Here is a 27,896-nt window from a genome sequence, read left to right as displayed (position 1 = left end):
TTCTCCTATATTGCTGTTCCCCAATCCCACCCGCAAGGGGCGCGCGAGATGAAACAGTTCTGTCCTGGGATATACCACTGAGGGGTAGCGGTAAGACCACCCACTCTGAAAGGTACCATTGGGAGAGGGCCTGTGACAACAGAGACAGGGTCTCCTTACACCGCGTTGGCACGGACCGCAGTTCCCTGCAGCGGCACTCATGGCGCCACTGAGTCCATCCCCGTTTGCTCCTCTTCATCTTCCCACTGCTTTCGAATCCGAGTGGACACAGGTATTAAGCGGAAACTTTCTTTGGCTCTTTTTCAACTCCACCCCTTCGTTGGTGGGACGACTACAGAGCCAGAGACTGGCTGTCGGTTTGGGTGTGGAGTCAGGGAAGCGTTCTGGGCAGTGATTGGCCACTGCGTGATTGCAGGCAGTGTGGTCGCAGACCTGGAACTGAGGGCGAGAGGCGCCTGTATACACATGCGCCTGCGTTGGCGTGCGCGACTTTTCAGAACATACAATTTTCCTCCGAGTTTTATTGCTTTTCCGAAAGGGGTCGAATAGCTTAGTGGCGAGGTTTGGCGCAGTCGCTGGCTGTGCATGGTGACGGCGTTTCATTCTTGTTTAGCTCTCGCTCAGTCTGGAACTTGTGGCAGTGCAGGGTCATTCACACAAATGCATGCAATTCATGTCCAGGGAGAGGTCCCTGAATTTGGTGTCTCTCCCTGGAGAATAACCTGTATCTGGCAGCTTGGGATCGTGTATAGCTACGTGTGACAACACAGGTGCTGCTTGGGTACATTTGATCTCCATGAGCCTTTGGGCGGGGTTGTGAGTGATGGGATATTTGATCTCAGTGGATTTTGTGAGCCATAATACAAAGCCTCAAGGATGTGTGCCTGTATACCGGGATGTGCATCTTTGGAGCTTGCTGGCTTTTCAGACCCTGGGTGTGAGATCTCTGTGTAGGCGTCTGCACCCCAGAATGTGAGATCACTGAGTTTGGATTCTGGGTCTGAGGTTGTGATGCCTCTGTGCTGCTTTAAGGATGGGTCAGTGTAAAGGGGTAAACTATCAGCTGCTTGGGGATCTATGCACAGGTTGCAAGTTTTTCATTTGTCTGGGAACTTTATCTTAAGATTATATGATGTTCTTGAGTTATTAAAACTTCTGTCTTTCTGTTTAGGGGGTTTTGTGTTAGGTCGGTAAGTGTCCCAGTGGTTTGGGAGTCAGTCTCCATGATGTGAAGTATCTGTGCAGTTCTCATTTGTTTCTGTCTGGAAGACTTTGGTCTGTTTGGACCGTCTTTGTCACAGTGTGTATGGTTATGGTCTCAGTTGTGTTTGAGGGTCTGAGACGAGTTGTACACTCTCTGTGTAGAGATTCAGTGAGCTCTTTTTGGTGTCTCTGGGTATCTATCTGAGCTGTTTGGAATCTTTGTGTTAGATGTAAAACCTCTTATGTTCTTGGCTGTGAAGTCTCTGTCCGGGAACTGAGGATTTGGAAGCTGGCAGATATGATTCTGAAGCTTGGAACCTGACATGCTGACTGTGTTGTTGAGTGTATCACTTGTCTCCTGAAATCTCAGTTTGTACCATAATTAATACAATGGGGCCAGTGCCCATCTTGGAGGGTACCTGTGCATGTTAGCAATGTGTGTAAAGGGCCTGGCTCCAGACTGTCCTTCAGCAAATGTTTCTGAGCGCCTGCCATAGACCTGCGCACTATTGGAGGAGTTTGGGACAGGACAAAACCAACCAACTCTCTCATTTCATAGACTTGGTGGTCAGTAAATAATCAAGGGTGGCAGGCAGTATGAAGAAAGATATTGCTAGATCAGGGTAAACGGTGTATGTAGGTATGATGTTATTATTTTATTCAAGATAATGAGGGAAAGACTCCCTGAAAGATGGCAAGTAAGCAGAGATCTGGAGGAAGTAAGGGAGCAGGCTGTGGGGTTACCTAAGGGAAGAGCATTCCAGGCAGAAGGAACAATAAATGCAACAGTCCTGGCATGGAAATCTACTTGGCATGCTCCTGAATGTCAAGGAATTCTGTGATGTGCTGGGTTTGGCACATAGCTCTCATTGAAAGGGGCCTGGTGCTGCTGTTTCTGTTTCTCCTACAGTTTGTGGTCTTCTGCATTTCTTAGATGAAGAACTTAAGGCTCCAACATGTGCCTGCACCTTCTCTCCTACCTATACTTGAAATTAGAGTGAAACCTTCTGGTCCATCATGAGAGACAGAGAGCTTCAGTGTACCAGCTACAGGGATGATAGCATCCACGCTGAATGTCAGCCAAGCAGCGGAATCAGTTGTAATCATGGGATAACATTGCTCCTCTTGATGGAGGGCAGGACTTAAGAAGGAGAAAGGAAATGGGGCAAAGGAGAGAGGCAGGAAGGGGGAGCTGGAGGACAATGAGAAAGAAAATGAGTGGTTTCATCACATTGCTTGGATTTGGCCCAATTCACCTTGATGAAATGATTGGATTAGGAAATGTGGAATCTGTAACCTATTTCTTTCCTTATATTGGTGAGTTTTGTCTTTGGTTATCTTTTTTTTTATTCTTATGGGTGGAAACTTATGAATTCATATTGACCTTTTGAAAGAGCCAGCTTTGGGTTTTGTTCATTATCTATATATTTTTCTCTAATATCTGTTCTGTCTCTATTTCCCTTATTTTGCTGACAGTCTCACTACCAACGGGGTTTAATAAAGTCCCTGAGAGTTTCCCAAGTGTAGTGAAATCTCACAGATTCTGGGGCACTCTTGTAGACGCACTGAGTGAGAGTCACTGAGTGTAGATCATGGAATCTGCACTTTTTAAAAGAATTCCTCAATTCTGATTGACATGGACAACTTGTCTAGGCACTACCGGAGCAGAGGCATGGTCTTATTTTGCCTGCTGCCTGGCTCTGTCTCCATTGAGAGCATGTGACAGGGGTTTCCTGCTTTCTCTGATCCACAAACCCAAGACCACCAGTCTAGGAGACTCACTGACATGCTGTCTGCTGTTCTAAGGAGGCTCTGAGACCATCGTGTCTACAAAACATCCTGATGCCAGTCTTGTCAAGCCTCCATTTGAAAGATTTCTGAAGAAATCAGATTTCCATTTAGTGTGCATTTCTATGATGTAAGATCAATTTTTGTTATGTGGTAGCTGTTATTGTATATATTTTGCTGTAGCTGTTGGATCTTACCCTTGATTGAATAAATACAGAACACCCAGAGTTTTCCACAGTGCATCCAGACCTGTGGCTCCCTTAATGCTGGGCAACACTGAACAAGTTACGTAGTGCCTCTGCGCCTCATTCCTCTTTTAACCACATGGAAACACTAGCTTCGATTAAATTTAACTACTTCATGGGGCAATGTAGACCACTGACCATGTTACGACATGAGAAATTGTCAGGATAGTACGTGCCATGTGGTATGTTCCAAGTCAAATCTAACTGTTGTCATTACTGTTGTTAATATTATTGCTGTTCCACATTTCCTGGAGATTGTTCCAGAGACACAATGTGAAGACCACCTTTGACACACTGCATGGACCTTGCACTATCATTTCAGGCCTTTCAGGGCCTCAAGATTGGAGTGTATGAAGTATGAGGGAGGGTTTTTTGTTTTTTGTTTTTTGTTTTTTTTAGCACAGTGAGTATCCCCCTCTTCTTATGGGGATATTGTGAAGCTTAAAGGAAATATTTGGGTTTCATCATGTGATCTTATGAAAAAGTTTAGTGAATATTCTATGTGAAGTTAGACATCTAATGACCTCTTCATAGGATTTGCATCATGACGGGAAAGCAAGTGGTCACTGGACAGTTATAGAACATGAGTATAAAAATTTTTAAAAACATTGCCCAGGGAAATTAAAAGGCCAAGAAACCTAATCGCATGGCCTTTTTTTGCCATTATTTTTATCAAGTCTAATTCTCAATCAAATCTGAAGATCTGAATCTGATGAAGATATGAAAATGTTAATAGTCAAACGATCATCAGTAATGCTTTATTTCTTGTGTAGTTTTCACATTTCCAGTTTTGTTGTGTTTCTTATTTCTTCCACTTATACTCATGATTGTTTATTCCAAGGGTGATGATATGGATATTTTCTGAGGTAAATCATGAGGAGATGTTCAGCTGTGTTTTGGGATGCAGAGTCTGAAGACAGGGGCACAGATCAGAGACGACACAGATCAGTTGGGATTGGGGAGGTAAAGGCATGGGGGCAGGGACAGGGGGATATGAGTACAAGCAGAAACGGAAGTGAAGAGAGAGCTCACCCTTCTGGATCGTGCTTAGCTCTCCATAGGTACACAATGTACATATGTACTCCATATGTACTCAAATGTCTTTGAGTACTCATAGCAACACTGTAAGGTGAGCATTTTTAATGCTATCATCCCTTTCTGCAGTTGAGGAGCAGAGACACAAAGACATTAATGGGTGAATGAATTTGTACAAAGTCACCTAGCTGGCAAGAGCTGAGACAGATTGGTGCCCAGGACAGAGAGAAACAGACAGGCGTGGTATCTGACTCCCAGTCTGGAATACAGTGCAGTGTCTAGTCTACTGTGGGTCAGAAGGCAGATCAACATGTCCATCCGCATGAAACACTATGATGGATCTGCATATGGATTGAACACAGTTTCTCCTAAGTGCATGAAAGTCCATGGGGTGTCATGTCAACATGCAAAGGTCACAGAGAACAGTTCCTAGCCCGTAGCAAGCTCTAAACATGTATTTGCCAAGACAGATATTAGTGGACCACCCTCATCATTCTGGAAAGTAGCATAACCATAGAAATAATGTAATGATAAACAGAACAACAAATACAATATCATGAAGACATTACCTCGCCCATCTCCTAATTTTTTAAAATGCAGATTCGACCTGAAATGCAATAGACCACGTGTTAATTTTTTTTTCTCTTAAGTGTGGCATTCTAGATAATTTCCAAATAACATTTTATTAATATTTTAATTTGTTGTATCTTCATTGTTACATAGGCAGTCTTTCTATTATAATTGAAAGATGGACTTTCTGAAAACTCGTTCTCTTCAGGTATCTTGAGGTTTCAGCATAAAAAGTTGTGTTGGTATCCCTGCCAGGTGAAAACCCAATCAGCACACTGAAGTCAGAAGTATGATTTTTGGTACAGTAGGTAGGGGCCTGTAGGGGAGGAGAGAGGTCCTGATGGAAGGTTAGCTAAGCCTGCAAGTGTTGTGAAAAAGGTCACTGACTCTATAGGCCCAAACCAAACAACAACTCACAGGTCCCTAGGAAGACACTGGTGTTCCTTCCACATAAGTGTCTGTGTTAGGACTTTCAGACCATTGCTCTTTTGGCTCCCATGATGCATTGGGGCAGCTGGTGACACTTATAACACAGTCCTGCTTTGACTCAGGCTGTGCGTGAGAGTCACAGCCTCCCCTGCAGCACCGCCCCTTTTGTGGGTGATCTGGAGCCCTTTTTGTGATGTCTGGGAGTCGACAGATTCTGACAGGAAACAAGGAAGAAAATACATAGCGCACAGGGCACATGCACCGTCCTTGATAGAGATGCAGCTGCAGCTTGTTACAGTAACCAGTTGGGGATGAGAAGAGTTTGATTTGGTGACTCAAAGAAGAAATGTGGAAGTGAACTCAATGCAAAGGGAGAAAACATATTAAGAGGGGCTAAACAGCTACAATTCCCATTTCTGTAGCAGGCAGGGTGCTCCATTACTGTTGTGAGAAGGCTCCATGCTCTGAGCTCTGGGAGGGAGTGATGAGTGTTCTAAGGACCCGCCATCAACCCTAAGCAGGGGGCGCTGAGTGTGTAAAGACATAAGTCTCAGCCTTCAGCACTGACAGACACAGAAACTTCTTAGCCCTGTTGAAAGTGGGGCTGTGGCACCTTCAGTTCAGTTCAGTTCAGTTCAGTCGCTCAGTTGTGTCCGACTCCTTGTGATCCATGAATCGCAGCACACCAGGCCTCCCTGTCCATCACCAACACCCGGAGTTCACCCAGACTCGTGTCCATCCAGTCAGTGATGCCATCAAGCCATCTCATCCTCTGCCTTCCCCTTCTCCTCCTGCCCCCAATCCCTCCCAGCCTCAGAGTCTTTTCCTAGGAGTCAACTCTTCGCATGAGGTGGCCAAAGTACTGGAGTTTCAGCTTTAGCATCATTCCTTCCAAAGAAATCCCAGGGCTGATCTCCTTCAGAATGGACTGGTTGGATCTCTTTGCAGTCCAAAGGACTCTCAAGAGTCTTCTCCAACACCACAGTTCAAAAGCATCAATTCTTCAGCACAAGGAAACGCAAAGGTAAGGTGGTGGTGGTTGTTCGTTTTCAATCGCTGGGTCGTGTCCAACTCCTTTCAGGAGACCCCATGGACTGTAGCACCCCAGGCTCCTCTGTCCTCCACTATCTGCCATATTTTGTTCAAATTCATGTGCATTGAGTCAGTGATGCTGTATAACCATCTCATCCTCTACTTCCCCCTTCTCCATTTGCCTTCAATCCTTCCCAGTGAAAGGTTGTTGCTGAACCATGAAAGACACCGGGATTCTTGGCCTCTGGAGGAGAAGACTTCATTCCGGGGCCAGAGACAAGCCTTGATCGCTCAGAGCTTTTGTGTAATAAAGTTTCATTAAAGTATAAAAGAGATAGATAAAGCTTCTGATATAGACATCAGAAGAGGGGACAGAAGGAGTGCCCCCCTGCTAGTCTTTAGCTGGATTTTATATAGCTACTAGCAGTCTGATAATTAAAGAAAGGCAATGTCTCAAAACTCAGAGAATGGCACCAGGCCCTTCACCCACAACATGCATTTTCAGATAACATTGGCGCCAGGTGAGTCATCCTGGGCCATAAAACGGTTGACTTGAATCTTGAAGAAAGGCAGATTTCCATACAAATATATAGTTTCATTGACGTAGATTAGAAGAACAAGGTATGAGTTTAACATACTGGTTTGTCAAGTGGGTTCTGAGCCTTTAGGCAGAACCGCCTTGAAGACAGAGTCAAGGGTAAATGCATAGAACATTAACATAGCTTAAGACAAGCATTTCCGTAAGAAAAATGCATTGGTTAGCCCAAGGTTTGAAAAAAGTGAAGTTCAGGTGGAACCAGGTGTCATTATGGCAACACAAAATTTTAAGAGAAATCTCTTTTTATATTTGTATAGAGAAGGAGAAAAAAAATAGCACTAGTTTGTTTCCTCCTGACGCTTAAGAGAAAGATAAAAAATGTCCAACACTTGCAGCCTATTTCCTCTGTTTGGAGACCCCTGGCCTTCCTGCCTGTTACCCTCTCATTCCCCTGTTTTCTTTTAGGAGAATTATGTTGCTTAGGGAAAGGGGAGTAATTCTCACTCCATAACTGCTTCCGAGCTGATAAGGGGCATTGTCCCTAAATTGGTGAGGCAACATATTGTCCTAACCCTCATATTGAGGGTCTCTGATCCAGGGGTCCCAAGAAGTAGCTGGAGGAAGCTGCAGCAGTTGCAGGAGTTTGAGCAACCATTTGTAAATTAAAAGCCTTCATGCGACTAGAAACAAATCCAGCTACACAGTTACAGGTGCAGGGAGCAAACAGCAAAAACAGAACAATCAGAATTATTGTAATCAAGATAGTTTTCCACCATGGGGAACTAGTTAACGTCTCCCAAAGTGAGGCAATTGAGGCTTCAGGAGCATCCATAGCCTGAATCATCTTGTTCATGTGTTTAGTAAAATGAGTACCATTAGTGCTCATGTCACGTATATATGTACAGCACTGGGTATGAATAATGGCACAAGTTCCTCCTTGTGCAGCTGTCAGAATATGTAAGGCCAATCTGTTTTGTAAAACCACCTATCTAATTTGTATTTGTTCAGCATTAAGAGGTGAAATAGAGACACAGATGTATACAACAGGCTTTTGGACTCTGTGGGAGAGGGAGAGGGTGGGATGATTTGGGGCAATGTCATGGAAACATGTATAGTATCATATAAGAAACGAATTGCCAGTCCAGGTTCGATACAGGACCCTTGGGGCTGGTGTACTGGGATGACCTGGAGGGATGGTACGGGGAGGGGGGTGGGAAGGGGGTTCAGTATGGGGAACACGTGTACGCCCATGGCGGATTCATGTTGATGTGTGGCAGAACCAATACAATATTGTAAAGTAATTAGCCTCCAATTAAAATTAAAAATTTTTAAAGAAAAGAGCTGAAATAGATTTTTGAGAATCTTGTAATGCCTATTGAGTAAAAGTAGTCAAAGCATCCACTCGTAGCATAACATCTGTAGTTCCCAGAGAGGGAACAAACACTGCAGCCAAATAATCACACCAGTGAAATGAAGATCTTGCCCACTGAGTTTAAGGTGTGGTAAATTAGCAGGCTTTTCTGGAAGCTCTGAAAATATGAAGCCGTGAGTAAAAGCTAGACCTTGGGTGCATCTCCCTATCCAGCCAGGAGGAAGCCATGCCCATAGGTAGGAGCCACATATCCAAAGGTCCCGTTTGGAGCAAGCCAGCGTGACTGAGATATCCAGTCCCAATCAGTGCCTGGCCAGGCAAAGGGAGGACCTGAACTGGGGTTGGAAAATTCAGGAATGATTACCTTGCATATTTCCTGAGGCAAAAGTCACAATTGTTTCCAATCATTATAATTAAGTTGTTGGCTAACTTCTGGGGATGGCTCTATTTGTCCCTAGCATATATGGTCAGTAGACATTAGATGTCCTTTTTCAGGAGTTAGCCATATAACCTCATATCATCCCATATTTGATAAATGTCATGTACAAAGCCACTAGATCTAGACCCATTTACCTTATGTGTAGTGAAATAGTCATAAAACCAAGACAATGTAAATCAAAATTAAAAGCCACGTTATGTCCATAGTTAAAGTACAAAGTGTTGCACCAGTCCATCTTAGGGTTGTTAAATGTCATCAGATTAAGAAGAGGCATCACATACGATTGTTGTGGAAGGTATTCGCAGACTTGGAGAAAGTCTTTTCCTTGAAGTGGAGATGTACACCATGGGAAGCCTTCCACTGATGAAGAGGGGAGCACTCTGCACACCTAGCAGTTAGACTCATTGTGGAATGCAGCATAGGAGTGAGCCCAGAACAGGAAGGCATTGTCTTGAGGATCAAATGGCAAACTCAGGATTTTTGGAGTCAGCAGAAGTAGGCTCACACAGAGTATCAGGCCCATCTGAAAAGTACAAAGTCAGAGCATAGAAAGTAAAGACATAAAATGACGTCACTTAGTTCTGGTCAGGGTGCCACCTCTTAAACTTGAGTGTGATGCACCAACGAATCAATTCCTGGCACTTTGACAGCTGTGGGAGAAGAAAGAATAAGCTGGTAAGGGCCTTTCCAGAGGGATTTGAGGGATTGGCCCCTAGATCCCAATGTTTTTATCTGGACCTCAGTTCCTGGCTGAAATAGAGGCTTGCTTGACTCAGAAGCTGGGTCAGGAGTCACCTTCCAGAGTTCCGATAATGCTTGTTGAAAAGCTGAGAGCTGAGTTACATAATTAGTTAATTCTAAGGCTTCAGGGTTTATAACAATGTCTGTGCATAAGAAAGGCCTTCCATAAATACATTCAAAGGGGGACAGCCCCTCCTTTTGGGGGGCAGTCCCAGCCCTCATTACAGCTATGGGTAGAACTTTAATCCAATTGTCCTGTGTCTCTTGAGTTAATGTGTCTCTTGAGTTAATGTGCACAGATGTCTTTTGATAATGTCCTTAGCTAGTTTTCTACGACAGGGAAAAACCTCAATCCATCCAATAAAAGTATCCACCCAAGCTTGTGAGCAAGAATATCCATTAGCTTGTGGCATATGAGTAAAATCAGTTTCCCAGTCTTCTCCAGGATATTTTCGACTTCGTTGTAATCCAGATTTTGCTAGCTTTTCAATCTTTGGGTTATTTTTCTGAAAAACTTAACATCTTTTGATAATGTCCTTTAAAATTTTCATTACATTTTTTACCTTCAAACAAATGAGAAGCCATCTGGTAAGTACTCTCTTGAGAAACCTATATGCAGGTCAGGAAGCAACAGTTAGAACTGGACATGGAACAACAGACTGGTTCCAAATAGGAAAAGGTGTACGTCAAGGCTACATATTGTCACCCTGCTTATTTAAATTATGCAGAGTACATCATAAGAAACGCTGGGCTGGAGGAAACACAAGCTGGAATCAAGATTGCCTGGAGAAATATCAATAACCTCAGATATGCATATGACACCACCCTTATGGCAGAAAGTGAAGAAGAATTAAAAAGCCTCTTGAGGAAAGTGAAAGAAGGGAGTGAAAAAGTTGGCTTAAAGCTCAACATTCAGAAAATGAACACCATGGCATCTGGTCCCATCACTTCATGGGAAATAGATGGTGAAACAGTGGAAACAGTGTCAGACTTTATTTTGTTGGGCTCCAACATCACTGCAGATGCTGATTGCAACCGTGAAATAGAGATGGTAACAGGCAGGAAGGCCAGGGATCTCCAAACGGAGGAAATAGGCTGCAAGTGTCAGATGTTTTTTATCTCTCTTAAGCGGCAGAAGGAAACAAACTACTGATATTTTTTTCCTTCTCTATACAAATTTTAGAGGAGGTTTCTCTTAAAATACTCTGTTGCCATAATGACACCTGGTTTCACCTGAAGTTAACTATTCTCAAACCTTGAGTTAATGCATTTTTCTTATGGAAATCTTTGTCTTAAGCTCTGTTAATGTACTATGCATTTACCCCAAATTCTGTCTTCAAGTGGGTTCCACCTAATGGCTCAGAACCTACTTGATAAACCAGTATGTTATACTCAGACATTGTTCCCCTAATCTATGTAAATGAAACTATTTTTTATGGTAATGTGCCCTTCTACAACATTCAAGTCAATCGTTTTATGGCCAGGGATGAATCCTCTGGTGCCAAGATTATCCCAAAATACATCTTATGGATGAGGGGCCTGGTACCATTCTGAGTTTTAAGACATTCCTTTCTTTCATTAACAGACTGCTAGTGACTATATATAACATCCAGCTGAAGACTAGCAGGAGGGTATTCTTTCTGCCCCCTTCTGATGTCATGTCAGAAGCTTTCTCTATCTCCTTTATACTTTAGTAAAACTTTATTACACAAAAGCTCTGAGTGATCAAGCCTCGTCTCTGGCCCTGGAATGAATTCTTCTCCTCCAGAGGCCAGGAATCCCAGCGTCTTTTCCTTCAGCAACAACCTTTCAAAAGTAAAAGATGCTTACTCCTTCGAGGGAAAGTTATGACCAACTTGGATAACATATTAAAAAGCAGAGACATTACTTTGGCAAAAAAGGTCCGTCTAGTCAAGGCTATGGGTTTTCCAGCAGTCATGTATCTATGTGAGAGTTGGACTGTGAAGAAAGCTGAGCGCCAAAGAATTGACGCTTTTGAACTGTGGTGTTGGAGAAGACTCTTGAGAGTTCCTTGGACTGCAAGGAGATCCCACCAGTCCATCCTAAAGGAGATCAGTCCTGGGTGTTCATTGGAAGGACTGATGCTGCAGAGAAACTCCAATACTTTGGCCACCTCATGCAAAGAGTTGACTCATTGGAAAAGACCCTGATGCTGGGAGGGATTGGGGGCAGGAGGAGAAGGGGACGAAACAGGATGAAATGGCCTGATGGCATCAGAGACTCGATAGACATGAGTTTGGGTGAACTCCGGGAGTTGGTGATGGACAGGGAGGTCTGGCGTACTGCGATTCATGGGGTCACAAAGAGTCGGACACGACTGAGCGCCTGAACCGAACTGAACTGACCTGAAGTACTCTCTACACCTAAACGAAAACTCTGGTGTAAACCCTTAAGAATTTTCCATTGAGTATTTTCAGGAATTATTAATCGTCCATCCTCAGACTGTAGCCATCCTTTATCAGTAATCTTTGCTCCTCTTTTCTCATATTTTTCTAATTTTTCCTCAGTATATTGTGGGTTTTCCTGCTACACGGGACCTGTCCAGATCAAAGGCATCTGCAGTGAAGGGGTTTCCTAAAGTGCCGCTTTTCTTGCTTGACAGTCAGCCAGCTGATTACCTTCAGCTACTTTACTCCCATTCCTGCTGTGCCCTTTGCAATGCATAACAGCTACTCCTTTAGGACAATATATAGTAGTCAAAAGTCTCTGCACCTCTCTGAAAGGCTTAATAGGTTCTCCTGTTGTCCTTTTACACTGTCTTTCTTTCCATATTGCAGAATGAGCGTGTAAAGTCAAATAAGCATACTTAGAATCAGTGTAGATATTTGCTCGCTGCCCTTTGCTTAACTCTAGAGCTCGGGTCGGGACAAGGCGATGGCACCCCACTCCAGTACTCTTGCCTGGAAAATCCCATAGATGGAGGAGCCTTGTAGGCTGCAGTCCATAGGGTTGCGAAGAGTCGGACACCACTGAGCAACTTCACTTTCACTTTTCACTTTTCACTTTCATGCATTGGAGAAGGAAATGGCAACCCACTCCAGTGTTCTTGCCTGGAGAATCCCAGGGACCGGGGAGCCTGGTGGGCTGCCCTCTATGGGTCGTACAGAGTCGGACAGGACTGAAGCGACTTAGCAGCAGCAGCAGCAGAGCTCGGTTCAGAGCCACAAGTTCCGCTAACTGAGCACTGGTTCCCTGGGGGAGAGATTTTGCTTCTAAAACCTGTTCAGCAGTCAACAGGGCATAACCTGCATTACGCTTCCCATCCTGATCACCAGCATCAGGGTCTTTTCCTGTGAGTCAGCTCTTCCCATCAGGTGGCCAAAGTATTGGAGCTTCAGGTTCAGCATCGGCCCTGCCAGTGAATATTCAGTTGGTTTCCTTTAGGATTGGCTGTTTTGATATCCTTGCTGTCCGAGGGATTCTCAAGTGTCTTCTCCAGCACCACAAACCGCAAGTGTCAATTCTTTGTGACTCAGCCTTCTTAATGATCGAACTCACACATCTGAACATGACTACTGAAAAAGCCATAGTTTTGACTATATGGACGTTTGTCGGCAAAGTGATGTCTCTGCTTTATACTATGCTGTCTAGGTTTGACATGAGCTTCCTTGGTGGCTCTGTGGTAAGGAATTCGCCTGCATGGGTGTACCTATGGCTGATTCTTGTTGATGTTTGACAGAAAACAACAAAATTTTGTAAAGCAATTATCCTTCAATTAAAAAATAAAGTGGGGAAAAAAAAAAAAAAGAATCTCCCTGCAATGCATGGGATGCAAGAGTCATGGGTTTCACCCCTGGGCTGGGAAGATGCCTTGCCATGCCCCATGGGAGGAGGGCATGGCAATCCACTAAAGTATTCTCGCCTGGAGAATCCCATGGACAGTGGCACCTGGCAGGCTACGGTCCATGGGGTCGTAAAGAGTCAGACACAACGAAGCAATGAGCATGCATGCATACTATCTTTGTTATGGTTGTTCTTCCAAGGATCAAGTGTCTTAATTTCATGGCAGCAATCACCATGCACGGTGATTTTGGAGCCTCCAAAATTAAATCTGTCCGTGCATCCACTTCCCCCCTTCTGTTTTCCATGAAATGATAGGACTGGATGCCATAATCTTATATTTTTGAATGTTGAGTTTTAAGCCAGCCTTTTCACTCTCCTCTTTCACCCTCATCAAGCGGTTCTTTAGATCCTCTTCAGTTTCTGCCATTAAAGTGGTATGATCTGCCCGTCTGAGCTTCTTGATATTTCTGCCAGCAACCTTGATTCCAGCTTGTGAGTCATCCAGCCCATCATTTCCCATGATGTGTTCTGCATGTAAGTTGAATAAGCAAGGTGACTCTATACAACCTGTCTTACTCCTTTCCCAATTTTGAAACAGTCTGTTTTTCCATGTTTTATTCTAACTGTTACTTCTTAACCCTCATACAGGTTTCTCAGGAGACAGGTCAGCTGGTCTGGTACTCCCATCTGTAAGAATTTTCCACAGTTTTTTGTGATCCACACAGTCAGAGGCCTTGAGGTAGTCTAGTCAATGAAGCAGAAGTAGATGTGTTTCTGGAATTCCCTTGCTTTCCTGATGATCTAATGAAGGCTGCAATTTGATCTCTTGTTTCTCTGCCTCTTCAAAACCAACTTGTATATCTGGAAGTTCTCGTTCCATATACTGTTCAAGCCTAGCTTGAAGGAGTCTACTAACTGGAGGCTTCAGAAATATGGGACAATCTAAGCTTGAAAAATTGGAGGGTATGAATGAAGCCCAATAAGAGAGACAAGAAGATGATTCTCTACTTTCCATGATGTTAGGAAGCTGGGCAAGGGCTAGGCCATACTTTCAAGTTCTTGTGTAGGACAGTAGGCTTTATCTAGAAAGTCATAAACAGTTCTGGAACTGTAAGAGAGGGAGGGAGAGGGCAGTGAGGGGGTGACAGGCACCCTGAGTGGATGTGAGAGACCCGTTAGAAGGGGGTTGACAATTAAATGGAGGGGGGCTTTGGACTAGAGCAGATGTGGTGGACATGGGGAAAAGTTGATGCATTAGACATTTTCGAAGTAAAATGGACAGAACTCAGCAAGAATGTTGAATTGACGTGAAGAGACGGAATTGTAAACGTGGTTAAGACCAAGTTTCTGTGTCCTGTCATAAGGGTACAAAGGTGTCATGGGGAATCCTGGAAGTTGGCCGGGTCTGGGAAGAATTTCAAATAAGATTTTTATGTTTATGAGCTCAAGTTCTAGATGGATACAATAACCAGTATTTACATACTTAAAAGATCCTTTTCCTTTTTTAAAAAAGTGAGAAGTATTCAGATATAATTTATATACAATAGAAGTCAATGCTTTAAAGCATTACCGTTTGTCGAGTTTTGACATATGCATACCATTGTGTAAATGCTACCACAATAAAAATGTAGAAAATATGCCATTGATTTGAAAATGCTCCCTTGGGCTATTTGCATTCAGACTCCTTCCTCCACTCCTATACCCTGGCGACCACAGATATATTTCTCTGCCTATAGTTGTGCTTTTCCAGAAATCCATTGACAGGAAATCATATAATACATAGCTTTCTGTGTCTGACATCTCTCATTGGCACAGCTGAGATGCATCCTTGCTGTTACATGCATTAGTAGTTCCTTTTAAAATGACTGTGTAGTGTTCTTTTGTACGAGTAAGCTCTTTTCTTTTTCTTTCTTCTATATACCAGTTGTTGAATAGTTGGGCTGTTTCGAGTTTTGGCTATTAGGAGTGCATGAGTAGAATATTTGAGTAAAGGTCCTCGTGTGAACATGTTTTCCTTTCTCTTGGGTAAAATTAAAACTCCTAGTAAGTACGAAAAATCCTGCTATAATAGAATAAGAAGAATGTGCTACTGGAGAAGAGTGCAGAAATAGCTACAGAAGGAACGAATAGGCTAAGCCAAAGTGGAAACAACACCCAGCTGTGGATGTGTCTGGTGGTGAAAGTGGAGTCCGATGCTAAAGGAACAATACTGTATAGGAACCAGAAGTATATTCAGAGAAACTAGTTACCAGTTCAGAGATTTAAATGTGCAGTGCACCAAGCAAGAAGTGTAAACAGAGGCATCTATTTACGTACTTATTCCATGGAAGTGAGTAAAGCCATTGGGAGTATGACGGAAGAAGGAAAACCCAGAAGCAGAGAAGGAAATTGTTCATCAGAGCACGTATAAAAATAGGTATTAAAAAACGTAATATCTATTTCTGTCATGACTATCTTTCTGAGACACATTCTCCACTAAGGGTAACCTGGGACTGCCTATCACCACAGTTTGTGGATGCATGAGAAAGACTGCACTGGAAGGAAAAAAATATAGCCTTCAAGCCCCTTTCTCATCCTCCAGAGACCCTGCGGTTCTAGGACTCTACCTCAATGGCGGGAAAACTGCAACCTGCACTGCACAGGCCCAACTCAGTGAGCATGCGCAGTGTGTGCGTGTGCATCCGTTGCTGCGCATGCGCCTTGGTGCGCATACGCCTTCCGGAGCGTTCTTTGAGGAGCGTTGGGCCTGAGACGGGTCTCTTTATTCAGTCCTGGTTCTTTCTCACTATTTGAGACTCACCAGGTGGGTTCACAGGTCTGTCCTGTCTGGCGTTTAAGTGTGTGTGCCTGTGAGGGGGAGCCAGCAAGTTTCGCGTGGGTCGGGCAGTGCGATCTAGGGCCGTTGAGGAGGAAGGCCCTCAAGGTAGTCATCTTTCTCCTCACAAGTGTCGCGACCCCGTAGTTTTTGCCTTGATGGCGGGAGAGGAAGGGCAGTGGGCAGAGGAGGGCAGGGGGTAGGATGATGGTTGGGGGAGACTTCGGGGTGCTATTTGAGATATTTAGTTCATTGGGGCCCTGGAACTGACGACAGAGCACAGAATCTGGGGCCGGCAGTGGGACCTGGGCAGGGGTTGGGGTGGGCGATTAAGGAAAGGTCTAGAAACCAGACCGCAGTGGGGTTGTGACTGTATTGTGGGTTTTGTGGTAAGGTGCCAAGAGAGAAGTGGACCGGTTGCTCTGTATGCAGCCTCACCTCAGCCCCAGACAGTGAGAAAATCGCCATAGTCAGGCTGTAAAGACTGAGCCTTTCTTCGTGTTCCAACTGAATTCCAAGGGAGTTGGGGAAAATAGGTCTGGTGAATAGGAGTGTGACATGAGCAATAGTCCTGAGCTTTTGAATTCCTAGCAGTATTTCACTAAAGATCTTCATGATGGAGAAGTCTGTTGTGAAATCAAACGTCCTCACAAAAATTCAGCCTTCTTATGTACCTTAAGGTGATTTCTCTGCCAGCTTCGCAAAGACACAAATGGCTTTGCAAGCGACTGTATTTGGTGTAATTGAAATGCATGTACACTCATACTTAACCAGAGTTTTCGTTTGAAAGTATTTTCACATTAAAAAAACACAAGTCAACATAAGGTCATAAAAGTGATCAAATATAGCTGTATTCTTAAATACATTTTCTAAATCACAATATTCTGCTTTCAGGGAGAAATATGAGTGGGCAAGTGGCATCAGCATTTGGACCTACAAAGCAAGATTGCTCCCAGGTGGATGAACCTGTGGTTATGAGTAACCTTACCATTTGATGTTTTCTGTTAGCACAAGTTTATTTTTGAGAAAATGATGTTAAGTTGTACAGATGCGGTGATAAAGGTCTTCCATGCTGATAAAGGGTGACACTTTGTCTTAGGAAGGAACCTTGATCCAGATATATTATAGTCCAGTGTTGCCTGGATGATTATACTGTTAAATTCCCTGGAAATGTGCCCAGTGACTCCCTCCTCCTGCTTATTAACAACAGGCTGCATACTTCCATCCCAACATAGACTTAAATAACTTCCAAAGTCTTCCTGGGTAACTCTTATGGGAGCTAACTCTTCTCTGTGGGAAGAGTAACTTTATTAAAAGTAAGTACATAGAATTGTGTTGGGAAAATGTTGTTAGTTTTAATTATGATCAGATATATCTATGAATTATGTATATTTATGCTATTAGATGTATTAACAACAAAAGTTTTTCTTTGCATGCACTCTCTACTAGGACCAGCAACCCAGTGTTGAGCAACCTCAACAAGAGAAACCACCAGCTGAGATTCAGGATATCACACCTAGACAGGAGGAAGTACATGGAGAGGATCCAGTGAATCGTGATGAAGAAGAGGAGAAGGATCCCTTTGAAGGTAAAGTGTATCTGTGCGTCATGCCTTAAGACATAACCAGTAAGAAGAGGAAAGGAAACATTAGAAAAGGACTTCAGACAGTTCCTAAAAAACTGAGGAGAGTATAGTTTGCAGGTCAGTGTGATCGCTCAAATTTTCCCTTGTTTTCAAGACAAAGAGAAGGGGGCAACTAAGGTGTCTGAGGACAACCCTGGAAAAGGAAAATGGTAATAACATTCGGAAAATTCTGCTTTCCTTTTTCTCCAGCAAAACATTCCTGGAATAATGCTCCTGAGGTTCTTATTCATCACATTTTTAGCATACTAACCTAAGGCTTTTAATTCATAACACCGAGGGAATGAATATCATTCCCGTGTTTATATTGTATGCTTTACAGCAGAATTGATGCATTTTTTTTAAAGATTCTGGCCTGGAAGCTGCTCTCCAGCAATTGGCTCTGGCAAAGACTGGGGGTGAAGGTGGAGATGGTCCCGATGTCAGGGAGCAGTTTGCATCAAATACAGAGCCTGTTGAAATGCCAGAAGCAGGTATGTCATCCATTCAGAAAGTAGTTTATGTGGTTTCTGTTTTTCAGAATATTATATCTTTACTAATATAGAGGGAACATTACTAATTTTAATAATAGAGTTCACATATTCTTTGAAAGGTAGTTCAGACCCCAGATGCCTGAATGCCTGACTTACAGACTTTCAAATAAAGAAACAGACAGGATCAAAGCCATATCGAATTGAAAATAGGAAACCGTTTTCTTCTCTTGAGTATAAGTACTTTAAGCAACAGCTAATAATTTTCAGGTTCTTTTATAATTTCTGCTTGTAGCAAATATGGAATGCATTTGTAATAAATATCAGTTTATATGAAATATGCCTAGGCATCCAAGTAGGTTCTAGTACCAGCTTAGCATAATGTGTGTGATTCTGTGAAATCCCTTAACTTCTAAACTCAACTTTACTCATGTAAGTTGTGAATTCAGAACAGATACACGACGATGCTGATTTTTCAATGCTAATTTCTGCATTCTCTGATTCTCTTTGATGGAATGCATACAAGAATACTCTGTTTTGTATGATGTATTTATCATAAAATGTCATCTTGAGTCAAATTATAACAGGGGAATTGAGATTTCATTTTCTGACGGGGGACACATGTACACCTGTGGCTGATTCATGTCAATGTATGGCAAAAACCACCAGACTATTGTAATTAGTCTCCAATTAAAATCAATTAATTAATTTTTTATAAAAGAAAATGAGCCAACATTTTTCTTGATGTTTGTTAAATTCTCTCAAATTCTGAATTCTCTAGCTCTTTAAAAAATAGTTGCATTTTAAATCCTTTCCCCAGGGAAGCATGAAATGACTGAATAATAAAATGGCCAAAGATAGTCTAGTTTCCTGTTTCTGTGGCTGATCAAGTTGAGAGAGTGCATTTAGTCAGTGATATTCAAGGCAGGTGTGAGTAAGATACGTATGCTAAGCACACTACCTGCCCCCACGTTTGGTCTTTTTTTGGGGGGGGAGGTTGCCTATTTTAATTGGAGGATGATTACTTTACAATACTGTGAAGGTTTTGCCATATACCCCACTCTCACTCTTAAAGAACTAATAAAAATCTGAGCCTCGTGATATAATCATCTCTAACCGTATCCAGTATGTTATTTTTCCTCTTTGATACATGAGTTTAAAAAGTTTTGAAGGCCAAAAATTGTAACTCTAGTTCTTCCCGCGTAATCAACTTAGTATCTTTCACTTACCTGTTTTCCAACTTGCTGGCAACGAATTGCATGGTGCTGATTTTAAAGGAGGAACTTCATAGTTAGGGAAGAATTTACTGTGTATTAGCCTTCTAAATATTTTCACTTTACATTTTTTTTCCATTCCATTTGAACAATTAGATGAAAATACAACTTTCAGATGACATTCAAGTAACTACAGAACATGATTAAAATGTTCTCATATACAAATCTTAGCCCTAAATATGTGTGGTATTTAAAAGAAAAATACATAAATTACAAGGTACATAAATATAAAATCCTACATTCAACATAAAAGGTAAGAAAAAGAGCAACAGAATAAACCTAAGGGAAAAAGAAAAAGATATTTATTAAAAGACAGGTATGAAGTGTTAGGAAGAGGAAAATAAACTCAACTAATAAATAAAGACAATGTGCTAGCTTACATAATTTTTAATATATATATATATACACACACATTTTTTAATATTCTTTTCCATTGTGATTTATCACAAGAGATTGGACATTAGTTCCCTCTGCTATATAGTAGGACCTTGTTGTTTATCCATTCTGAATATAATGGTTTGTATCTGCCAACCCCAAACTGCCAATCCATTCCTCTCAGTTTACATCATTGTGAAGCAAATGGACAAAGCCCAAGTACACATAATTAGAAATATGAACAAGACACTAACAGTTAGTATATTACAGAATTAAAACAGTATAATCTGGAACTCAAATATTTTCAGAATATTGATGAAATGGCTAGTAGGGTAGAAAAACAAATATTATTTAACATACCTCACAGTAACTAAATAACTAAACATCACAAATACCGTGGATGAAGTTTTGAAATTGGTCAGAGTTTTCTCTCAAAAGCCATTATCATTTAGAAACAAAAAAATCTGCTTTTCCAGATTTTCTTTCTCTCTTCCTTCTTGCTTTTCTCTCTCACTCATACTCCCTCTTGCTCTCCCTTTTCTTCTCGCCTTTTTTCTTTCTTTCCTTTTTTTTTTTTTTTTTGGTGTGGCTGCGAGAAACACACCTATTTCTGCTTCACATTTTGATGTCACCATGTCGCCAGTGATAGTAAGGACTTAAAATTAGTGTCAGCATATAATGTATTATACCAACTGGAATGCTTTCCAGGGTGAAAAGAAACATTTAGAATTACATGAGGGCCACAGGTAAAAAAGGGGCAAATGTTTAACCGACTTAAAACCACCATATCAGGGATAAAGTAGAACAAATGAAAATGTCTACAGTTTTCGACAGTAGAGAAGAAAGAAATGTAATACTGGCCTTTTTATTTACTTCACTTAAGCAGTAACAGAGATAACAACTGTTTAGCTATCCTATATTCGGAATATTATTTCAAACCAACGCATTTAAATGATACTTTTTTGGGATTTTTTGTTTGTTTTTGTGTATTTTGTTCTCCTTAGGGTACTGTTTGTTGTTAGATATTTTACTGAATGTGTGCACAGTTTTGCCTTCTACTGAAAACTACCTTCTGATAGGTTCCGTTGATTTCATTTGTTCTGAACTCAGTGTCCTTCTTTTCTTGTATAACTAGGAAGAGTAGTGTGTTTTTAAAAATACTGGTAACCTGCCTGAAAAGTCTATAAAATCTCTAGAGAGGATTAAATGAAGGTAAGCCGAAGGTCGCCCTTAGTGTTCCTGTTTTAGTCCATTTTATAAAACTACAACTGCAGTGAACTTTGTATACCTCTCCTGTCATCGAAATACAGTTCTGCTAAGTAACTTTTTTAATGTTTATATTATAGGTGAAGGGCAGCCATTTGCTTGAAAGAAGATAAACTGAAACCATCTATGCTGCTCTTATGTTCTGTATTTGACTATTAAATTTCGGTCAATAAAGTTTCATTTTCTACTTGCACATTTTTGTTAAATTTATCCATGGGTATTTAATATTATTGAAAATTCATGGTTTTTGATTTTTAGTGTCTAGTTGAGGATGTATGTAGTGATAGAATGTCATATATAGATTTTCTGTCCAACAATTCCTCTAAATATGCATATTAATTCCACAAATTTAGATCTAGATTATTTTTGCTTTTCAAAATATACTATTATATTTGAATATCAACAGTTTCTACTGGCTTAAACCTTAAACCTGTCCTCATTTTGCAGCATTGAACAAACCTGGCCAGAATAGTCTTGACTAAAGCAGGGGATAAACGGCATTTTTCCCAATAGGAAATGAAAAATCTTCTCCATTTCAACCTCTTTACGTTGCTTTTTTGTAGATATAGTTTATCAGAGTAAGTTCCATTCTATTCCTAGTTTGCTGTCTTGAATATAGATTAATTTTCATCAAACACTTATACTGCATCAATTGTGATGATGATAGAATTGTTTTCCCTCCATTTTTCTATTAATGTGGTGAATTGCATTGGCAACCTTATACATGTAAACCACCCTTGCACTTCTAGGGTTAAAAAAATTGGGTCATAACATATTCTTTAGGTGTAATCTACATGTTAATGCATATACATACATATATATACCCACATATAAAAAATTCATAAAAGCCTTTGGTCTTCTCTTGAATAAATGGGTTTACAAAATATGCCACCCAAATCTCATACGGTGTCCCTGATGAAATCATTGACAGGGAAACATTTTTAAAAACTTAATGTATTTGTATTGTCCTATAGAGAAATGGAATGCCAAAGCCATTGTTTAAGGTTGTAGGGAGACAGGAAAAGAACTGCTGTCAAATTGCATGGCAAATGGCACAGCATATCTTTCACACATTTCTGACTTCCCTTCCAAGGTTTTTTGGGTTCAGGGAGAGAACAGCCACAAACATCTTTTCTTCTCCATGACGTCCTCCATTGGCTTGATAGTCACCAGATCTCAGAAGTCCTCCAGTTGGCTGTGTGTGTGTGTGTGTGTGTGTGTGAATCAGTGAGTCATGTCTGACTCTTTGCGACCCCACGAACTGTAGCCCGCCAGGCTTCTCTATCCATGGAATTCTCCAGGCAAGAATACTGGAGAAGATTGCCATTCCCTTCTCCATAGGATCTTCCCAGCCCAGGGATCAAACCCTGGTCTCCTGCAGATTCGTTACCATTTGAGCTACAGGGAAGTCCTCCAGCTGTCTGATTCCTCCCTTGTATCCTTGTTATTAAAATAATAACAAAACGCTTACATCTCTGACACCCATCTGCATCCTCATGCACCAAAAAAATATATTTCTGCAACAAAGGACCTATTCAGACTTCACTCTGCTTAGCGAATAACAGGAGATTATAAATAGCAGCTGTTGTGCCCTTACAGAGGTATGAAAATCCAGGTCCAAAAGGACTGAAAATGGGAGGTTCAAACCTACCATGAGACTTAAATAAGAGTATCTCAACTTACCAAAAAGTATGTGAAAAAGCCCCTAGTCATGGAGCTGTCTGACAAGATTAGATCCTAGCTAGAAGAAAAGGGAAAGGAATGAGGGGAACTTCGTGAGACAAAATGACTTGAGTCTTATCTGCTCTGTCTCCTTATTGGCTATGACATGACATAACTGGGCTTCCCTGGTGGCTCAGATGGTAAAGAATCCACCTGCAGTGCTGGAGACCTGGGTTCGATCCCTGTGTTGGGAAGATCCCCTGGAGGAGGCCACGGCAACCCACTCCAGTATTCTTGCCTGAAGAATCCCCATGGATAGAAGTGCCTGATGGACTACAGTCCCTGGGGTCACAAAGAGTCAGACACGACTGAGCGACTAAGCACAGCACGTGACATAACTCAGAGTATCAGTACTGGCTCTGACACATACTGAGTGAAGGTGAGAAAGGTATTTACATCCTGTGGATCTGTTTCCCCATTTCTAAAGTGGGAATTACAAGTTTACAGTAAATATTTGTTATGAAGAATAAACAAGATAACATGTGAAGTAGGCATTACGTTGCAAATGGATTTGGCTTATTCTACTCCAATTTTTCACTTAAACATTTACAATTACAATTCTCTCACAAGTGATACAGAGTTCGAATTTCAAGTAGGCTATAATGTTAACTTTTAAAATGAACTGGACTTGAGAAACATATTTTGTCTAAATAAATATATTGATTCAATAGCAGATTGAATAGCTGGTATCAGACATGGCATCCATTCGAAGGTTGGTTTGTTAATGAGGACTGACAAGGCTACCCTAAGTCATAATATGTACTGAAAACCGTGCTCCTTGCTGTGTGTGATGACAAGAAAATAAGCGAAGATTCTAGTCACGCAACATCACACAACTCAACACCAGACTCTGTCACATAGTCAGGCAGCCAGTCCCTAAGTCACAGCACAGGAGCCACAGGGCCTCAGGGCACCACTGCAGTTGTTAGTTTGGCTTGTCACCTTCTACGGACTTGGCCAGTAAGGAGACAATGAACCCGAATGGATTCAGATTCTACCCTACAGACAGTGCAGAAGCAATATGACCCTGGTGTCCCTTGCCTTGTCCCTAGTCCCATGGTTTGCCACTGAATTGGAAGGCCTCAGTAAAGGCACTACAAGTGGTAGGTCTCTGCCAGGAAGGAGCCCGCAGTTGCGCCCTGTGGCACTGAGCAGCTCTGCAGTCCAGAGCTGTAGTCTCAGCTGGGGCTAGGGAGACCATCCTATGTTCAACTGAAACCAGAGGTGGATGAGTAACAACTTTGTGTCACCTCCAGCTGGATGAGGAGGCAGGTGAGAAATGGCCTCATAGCAGCTCTTCATCAGGCTGCTTATCTCCCCTTGCTGCAAGAGCAATCAGGTGGTTCTCTGCCAAGGTTCAAGCCAGCCTTCAGTTTAGCCTTGTCTCCGTAGCCTAAGTGGGGACATGCAAGGGCACCAGGGCACCAAGACAGAGTCACACTCCTACAGTGCTTTTTGGAACAAGACACAAGGCTTTATGTATGATGCTACAAATATGACACCTATATACTGACTCCTACATGGAGGAGATCCTTTTCCTGTCACTCATTAAAAATATCCCTTCATTGAGTACACACATATTCATTACTAGCATGTCTCAGGACGCGTCTGCAATGCTTGAAGTAACAAGACCAGTGATGTGTGGTGGATGATGGGAATATCACACTGGTGGGCCAGACAGACACATAAACAGAAAAGAAGTGCAAAGGAGAAACACAGGGAATGGACCTAAGGGAAAAGCAAAGCAAAACGGTGAGCAGGGTGGCCAAGAAGCAGGAGGAAAGCTAGAAGATAAGGTTCATTCTAAGAGGGAAAGAGGTTATATATAACACAGCCGTGCATTGACCCAGGCTGTGGATGAGAGTCACAACCTCCCCTGCATCACTGCCCCTTTTGAGGGTGGTGTCTGGGAGTCTAGAGATTCTGAAGGGAGAGAAGGAAAATTCATAGTGCAGGGGGTACGTGCACCCGCCCTGATAGAGATGCAGGTGCAGCTTGTTACAGTTACCAGGTGGGTATGAGCAGAGTTGGATTCGGTGACTCAAGAAGAAACGTGCAAATGAATGTAAAGGGAGAAAGCACATGGAGAGGGGGGTAAACAGCTCCAAATCCCATATCTGTACCTGGGTAGGTGCTCCATTACTGTCATGAGAAGGCTCCCTGGTCTCAGCTCTGGGAGGGAGTGATGAGCATTCTAAGGACCCACCATCAGAACTAAGCAGGGGGCACTGAGTGTGTGAAGACTTAAGTCTCAGCCTTTACCACTGACAGACACAGAAAGCTTCTTAGTTCTGCTGAGAGTGGGGCTCTGGAAGCTTAGGGAAGCTCAAAGGTAAGGTGGAGGTGGTGGTGGTTGTTCAGTCGCTCAGTCGTGTCCAACTATTTACTACCCATGGCCTGCAGCATGCCAGGCTCCTCTGTCCTACACTATCTCCCTGAGTTTGATCAAATTAATGTCCATTGGGTTGGTGATGCTATCTAATCATCTCACCCTCTGCCGCCCCCTTCTCCTCCTGCCTTCAATCTTTTCGCATCAGGGTCCTTTCCAATGAGTCAGCTATTCGCATCAGGTGGCCAAAGTTTTGCAGCTTCGGCATCAGTCCTTCCAGTGACTATTCAGAGTTCATTTCCTTTAGGATTGGCGGGTTTGTTCTCCTTGCTGTCCAAGGGATTCTCAAGGCTCATCTCTAGCACCACAATTCGAAAGCATCAATTCTTTGGCACTCAGCCTTCTTAATGACCCAACTCACACATCTGTACATCACTACTGGAAAAACCATAATTTTGACTCTACAGACCTTTGTCAGCAAAGTGATAGCTCTGCTTTTTAATATGGTGTCTAAGTTTGTCATGGTCTTCCCTGGGGGCTCAGCAGTAAGGAATCTGTCTGTTACGCAGCACACTTAGGAGATATGGGTTCAATCCCTGGGTCAGGAAGATCCCCTGGTGAAGGGCATGGCAACCCACTCAAGTATGCTCATCGTGGAGAATACCCTGGACAGAGGAGCCGTGTGGGCCTCTGTCCATGGGGTCGTAAAGAGCCAGACACTACTGAAGTGCCTGAGAATTCATGTAAGCTAGGTTTGTCATAGCTTTCCTTCCAAGGAGCAAGCGTCTTTTAATTTCATGGCTGCAATCACCATTTGCAGTGATTTTTGAGCCCAAGAAAACGAAATCTGTCACTGCTTCCATTCAATTCACTTCAGTTCAGTCGCTCAGCCATGTCCGACCCTTTGTGACCCCTTGAACCGAAGCACGCCAGGCCCCCCTGTCCATCACCAACTCCCGGAGTTCACCCAAACTCATGTCCATTGAGTCGGTGATGCCATCCAACCATCTCATCCTCTGTCTTCCCTTTCTCCTCTCTCCTTCAATCTTTCACAGCATCTGGGTCTTTTCAAATGAGTCAGTTCTTCGCATCAGGTGCCCAAGTATTGAAGTTTCAGCTTCAACATGAGCCCTTCCAATGAACACCCAGGACTGATCTCCTTTAGGATGGACTGCCTCCACTTACCCCACTTCTATTTGCCATGAAGTGATAGGACCAGATGCCATGATCTTAGTGTTTTAATAGTTGAGTTTTAAGCCAGTTTTTTCACTCTCCTCTTTCACCCGTATCCTAAGGTTCTTTAGTCCCTCTTCACTTTCTGCCATTAGAGTGGTATCATCTGTGTATCTGAGCTTGTCAAGATTTCTCCCAGCAATCTTCATTCAGCTTTTGAGTCATCCAGTCCAGTGTTTTGCATGATGTACTCTGTGTATAAGTTAAATAAGCAGCATGACAATGTACATGCCTTGCCGTTCTCCTTCCCCAATTATGAAGCAGTCATTTGTTCCTACTCTGGTTCTAACAGTTGCTTCTTGGCCCCCATACAGGTTTCTAAGGAGACAGGTCGAGTAGTCTGGCACTGCCCTCTGTTTAAGAATTTTCTCTATTTGTTGTGTTCCACTCAGTCAGAGGTCTTAGCGTAGTCAATGACACAGAAGTAGATGTTTTAGAGAAAGCAGATGCATTAGACGTTTACGAAGTAATATGGACAGAACTCAGCAAGAATTTGGACTTGAGGTGAGGGAGAGGGAATCGTAAACATGGTTAAGACCAAGTTTCCTGTCATAAAGTACAAAACTGTTATGGTGAATTCTGGAAGTTGTCCAGGTCTGGGAAGAATTCCAAATTAGATTTTTATGTTTTTGAGCTCATGGTCTATATGGATACAATAACCAGTATTTAAATACTTAAAATTTCCTTTTCCTTTAACAAAAGTATTGTGGTATAATTTCTATACAATAAAAGCCAACACTTAAACGTATTACCATTTGTAGATGTTTGACAAATGTATACCGTGGTGTAAATGTTACCACAATCAAAACGTAGAAAACGTCTCAATGTTCAAAAATGCTCCCTTGGGGTATTTGCCGTCTGACTCCTTCCTCCACTCCTGTACCCTGGCAACCACAGATACATTTCTGTGCTAATAGTTGTGCCGTTTCCAGAAATCCATTGACATGAAATCATACAATATGTAGCCTTCTGTGTCTGGTTTCTCTCATTTGCAGAGTTGAGACACATCCTTGCTCTTACATGCATTAGTAGTTACTTTTATTTTTTTATTATCGTGTAGGATTCCTTTGTACAGGTATACACTTTTCTTTTTCTTTCATCTGTATACCAGTTGTTGAATAACTGGGTTGTTTCTACATTTGGCTCTTAGGAATACACGTGTGGAATATTTGAGTGCAGCCCACTGTGGGAGCATGTTTTCATTTCTCTTGGGAAAACTGCCAAGAGTAGAATTGCTGGGTCATATAAGGCTTCCCAGGTGGCACTAGTGGTAAAGAACCCATCTGCCAATGCAGGAGACTCAGGTTCAATCCCTTGCTCTGGAAGATCCCCTGGAGTAGGAAATAGCAACCCGCTCCAGTATTCTTGCCTAGAAAAGTCCATGAAGAGGGGTCCTGGCAGGTAGAGTTAAACACGACTGAGCGACTGAACACACACACACATACATGGTAATTTCTGTATCTTAGAATCTAAACTGTGTCCTCTGTAGACCACATACACATGGATGTTTTTTTAACTGTTCTCGCAGTGTCTGCCTTTTGGTTGGATTGTTTTATCTATTTACATTTATGTTG

General features: G+C 42.3%; 1 protein-coding gene across 2 annotated transcripts; it reads left to right on the top strand.

Moving 5' to 3' along the window:
- The first annotated feature begins 134 nt into the window (after positions 1-134).
- LOC113888877 (P antigen family member 3-like) lies at positions 135-22,281 on the top strand. 2 transcript variants are annotated; one of them, XM_027535841.1, is made up of 4 exons: positions 135-271; positions 17,461-17,599; positions 18,001-18,126; positions 21,119-22,281. In XM_027535841.1, exons 1-4 carry the CDS (start codon positions 200-202, stop codon positions 21,139-21,141), a joined length of 360 nt encoding a protein of 119 aa, XP_027391642.1. In that variant the 5' UTR covers positions 135-199; the 3' UTR covers positions 21,142-22,281. The 2 variants fall into 2 exon arrangements, with proteins under 2 accessions (XP_027391642.1, XP_027391643.1); XM_027535842.1 differs by lacking the exon at positions 135-271 and adding an exon at positions 16,895-16,967 and having other exon boundaries at positions 21,119-21,230.
- The last annotated feature ends 5,615 nt before the right edge of the window (positions 22,282-27,896 follow it).

The sequence above is a fragment of the Bos indicus x Bos taurus genome, unplaced genomic scaffold (assembly GCF_003369695.1).
Source record: "Bos indicus x Bos taurus breed Angus x Brahman F1 hybrid unplaced genomic scaffold, Bos_hybrid_MaternalHap_v2.0 tig00002727_arrow_arrow_obj, whole genome shotgun sequence".
Taxonomy (NCBI): Eukaryota; Metazoa; Chordata; class Mammalia; order Artiodactyla; family Bovidae; genus Bos; species Bos indicus x Bos taurus.
Note: the sequence above shows the minus strand (reverse complement) of the source record. Positions and strands in the feature narration are given on the sequence as shown.

Excerpts from the sequence above, each read along its gene's own strand:
- LOC113888877 (XM_027535841.1), top strand. The coding sequence starts at position 200 with ATGGCGCCACTGAGTCCATCCCCGTTTGCTCCTCTTCATCTTCCCACT. Across the intron at positions 272-17,460 it reads TCGAATCCGAGTGGACACAG|GACCAGCAACCCAGTGTTGA; the intron begins GTATTAAGCGGA and ends ACTCTCTACTAG. Across the intron at positions 18,127-21,118 it reads TGTTGAAATGCCAGAAGCAG|GTGAAGGGCAGCCATTTGCT; the intron begins GTATGTCATCCA and ends TTTATATTATAG.